Below are 3,305 nucleotides of genomic sequence, written 5' to 3' on the forward strand. Positions count from 1 at the left end.
TTTTGTAACTATAGTGTTTGTATCTTTTTTAGCCCTGACAAAGCCCTGCAACGTGGGGCGAAACGTTGGCTCAATAAAATAGTATAATTATTTACTACTATTTACTTACTATTAAGTATGTAACCTGAACCATATTCCATTCAATAATAAATACTTTACTTTGAAATAGAGGATCACCAGAGGCCTAGAATTTAGAAATACCATCAATTTTGAGATCTAACACTAAAATATCAATTTATACATTTTCAGATTTCTTCAATCTTAAGGTTCATTGTTTGGTTATTGGAGGCACATATTTTGAAAATACTACAGTTTTTCAATACTATGAAGTATTTCTCTGTTTTAACTTTTCATATTTTTTTAATGTCAGGGTCCATTTGGGGTCTTTGAAGACATACGTTTCAAAATACAATAGATTTGATGATCGATCCCTTCTTTCCCCCAATCGATTCATTTTAACTTTTTGAAATAATATTATCTATTCAATCGTACTTGATTTTGATTGATATTCACACCTCTCAAAAGGTATATATTTACGTTTGCACTTAAAGGTGTGTATACAAACATATTAATATTCAAAGGTTTGAATATAAACATACCTAACGCTTAAAATAAATAAATTTGAAGACCATATCTGTTAACATATCACTAATCAATCATGCATGAATACCAATGTCTTTAAAAAAATTGATGTTATTGAAAATCCATCCATGGTCATTCCTTTATTGTCAAGTTGTAACAGGACAGAGTTGATCATTAAACTCAAAAATAATGTCTACTATTCTCCAAAGAAAGTTGTTATCCCCACAAAAATAAAAAATATTCCTCATATATGTTAACAAAGCTATAAGTAAATAGTACCATCATTTGATTTTCTAACTTCAGTTTTGAGTTTTGTTAAACATTAAGTCATAAGAAATGGCACTGACAAAACAAAAGATCAAAGATTAAACTAGAAAGTAATTGAGGTCAAAAACTGGAGGAATAGTACGATAGTTCAATGTTAGATAATTCAAGAATATAGGTGAGTCCACAAAGAAAAATTCTGGTTGCTAGGATTCCAGACTCTCTTATTACCTTTTCTCAGAATATGTTGAGAAACATATTATTTTATGCCCCCAGATCTCACTGAATGTTAATTTAGTCTTTCCTGGTCTGTTTATACAAAAAATTAATTTTGTTGGTAAATTTAACTAATCCAATTTACATCCAGTCATTATAAATGATTCTGAATGAAGATAATGGAGGAGTAAAGAAGGGTGGGGTTAAACCCATCAGGTACTGTTTATTTAAAGCTTTCACTTCAAAATTGTTTACATTTGAAAAATTTATCACTTTTACAACTTCATAAAAGCGTTACTGAATTTCAAACATTTTTAGGTATTAAAAAAAAAAACCTGCACTGCTAGAACCCATGAGGGGTCAGGAGTTCAGTTAGTACTATTGTAAGGAAGTACTGTTTGTAGACCTACGGTTTAGACAGAATATATACAGAATATTTGGGGAAACATGGTGCGTAACACATGCATTTTTCACTCAGAGAAATAAATCAAGTGGATATCAATAAATCAAGAGGTTCAAAAAAAAGTCCACACAAGGTGGCTTTACAGTTAGGACTGGATCTAAACATAATACAATAAGAAGAGACTAGAACATATGTTACATAAGTAATTCTTGGATATGTCAGCATGATGATGCAATTAAAAAAAACTGTTAACATTGATATTATGCTCCAATTTTTTACTTAGTTCTAATTACAAGGGTTGGTCACGTGTTCAAAATGTCTAATTTAATTTTATACTTCAAATATTTAATTTACTCAACATTCATCATTTAAACAATATGCCTGAATACAAGCAGAAATAAAAAGACACCATAAAAAGTTATATATGATAAGAATAGGGATATAATAGGGAATAGGGATTGTCTAATTCAAAGAAACAGTTATACCAACACCATAAAATATATTAGTCATAGTAAAAGAAAACATAAATAGCCTGTATAATGAAGGATAATAAAACTGCTGCATTGAAAAGATGACAAAAAAAAACAAAGCAACAAAAATATGTGAACATTGTGTTAATCAACAGCCAGTTTATAACACTAACTATTTAGATTAATACTAATAATCAAAAGAATTTTTATAAATAAGAATATAGAAAAAAATCTACAGTATTGTTTTGTATGATGACCAAGTAATGATGAAACTTTATAGTCATAACACTAATAAAAAGTAGCTTTTATTGAAAAAAATATTAATGAAACTCATAAGTTAAATGGAAAGCAAGCGAAAAGATCCCAAATAAATAAAAGGAATAATATGTATAGGAGGAAATTATAAACATATGTATATATATAAATGCTGTACCATCTCTTTAAAGATTTAATGCATGTGATAATTATAAGTTAAAATAAAGTTTTATTTCATGCACAGATTAAAACTACTATATTCTATTTTCAACATAATTGAATTTAGAAAAATCTGGATAAAACAGCTTTGGTAATGAAAAAAATTGACCAGTAAAAAAATATTTTACCACTATACTTTCTCCAATACTTACAATGCCAAACAATATATCATAGAAAACTATACAATACTTTCTAGTTTATAAAATATTTTGCATCTACTCTAAAAGTTTCAAATCTTTAAAGATATTTTGTTTCGATACAGTATATATTATCAAATATTCATTAAAAAATAAAGCAGATAACTTACCTCAGACTGGGCATGCTTTTTCCTTTGACCAAATTAGTAGAAAATTGGCCAGCATGAACTAAGCGCATTGATAAGTTCTTATCTTTGCGAATCAGTTCATCATCTCCAGTATCTAAGCTACGATGGTACTCCTATAATGAAGAACATTGTTATATTTATGATAAAAATTTAACTACTATGAGTAAAGAGATTAATGAAAGCAAAAGCCCAAAATTTTTTTTCTGAATTAATAATTATATTTTAATCATATAACTTTACATACCTACTATATAGGAATAACTTTTTCTTTATAATTGCTAGATTTCAATTTATATTATTTTTTAAGCTGGAGAGATGAGGTTCCCCTCCCCCAAATTGAGACTTTACAATGTTGGATTCAGGAGGTATGGACTTGATAAGTACAAATGAAGTAACAGTATAGTAATGGTTGTAATGTAAAATTATGGACTTAGATCATCAAAAAACATAACCAGCAGCTACAGCGAGATAAACATCTAATACAAAATTACATCTAATACAGCTGGCACGGATGGAATCTTTTCGGCCTTATTACAAAAAGGCCTAACGGTCTTGAAGCCATATCTCCTAG

At 28.4% G+C, this 3,305-nt stretch overlaps 1 protein-coding gene across 8 annotated transcripts in view; it reads right to left on the reverse strand.

The window, feature by feature from the left end:
• unc80 (unc80, NALCN channel complex subunit) overlaps nt 1–3,305 on the reverse strand; it is a gene marked incomplete at its 3' end in the record, with an annotated part of 94,437 nt that overhangs the window by 66,062 nt on the left and 25,070 nt on the right. For all 8 annotated transcript variants that reach the window (XM_014426304.3, XM_067052886.1, XM_024361893.2 and 5 more), the window contains 1 exon segment: nt 2,717–2,847. In XM_014426304.3, coding sequence (XP_014281790.1) covers nt 2,717–2,847 — 131 coding nt within the window.

The sequence above is a fragment of the Halyomorpha halys genome, unplaced genomic scaffold (assembly GCF_000696795.3).
Source record: "Halyomorpha halys isolate HHAL.00 unplaced genomic scaffold, Hhal_1.1 Scaffold29.1, whole genome shotgun sequence".
NCBI classification, from domain to species: domain Eukaryota; kingdom Metazoa; phylum Arthropoda; class Insecta; order Hemiptera; family Pentatomidae; genus Halyomorpha; species Halyomorpha halys.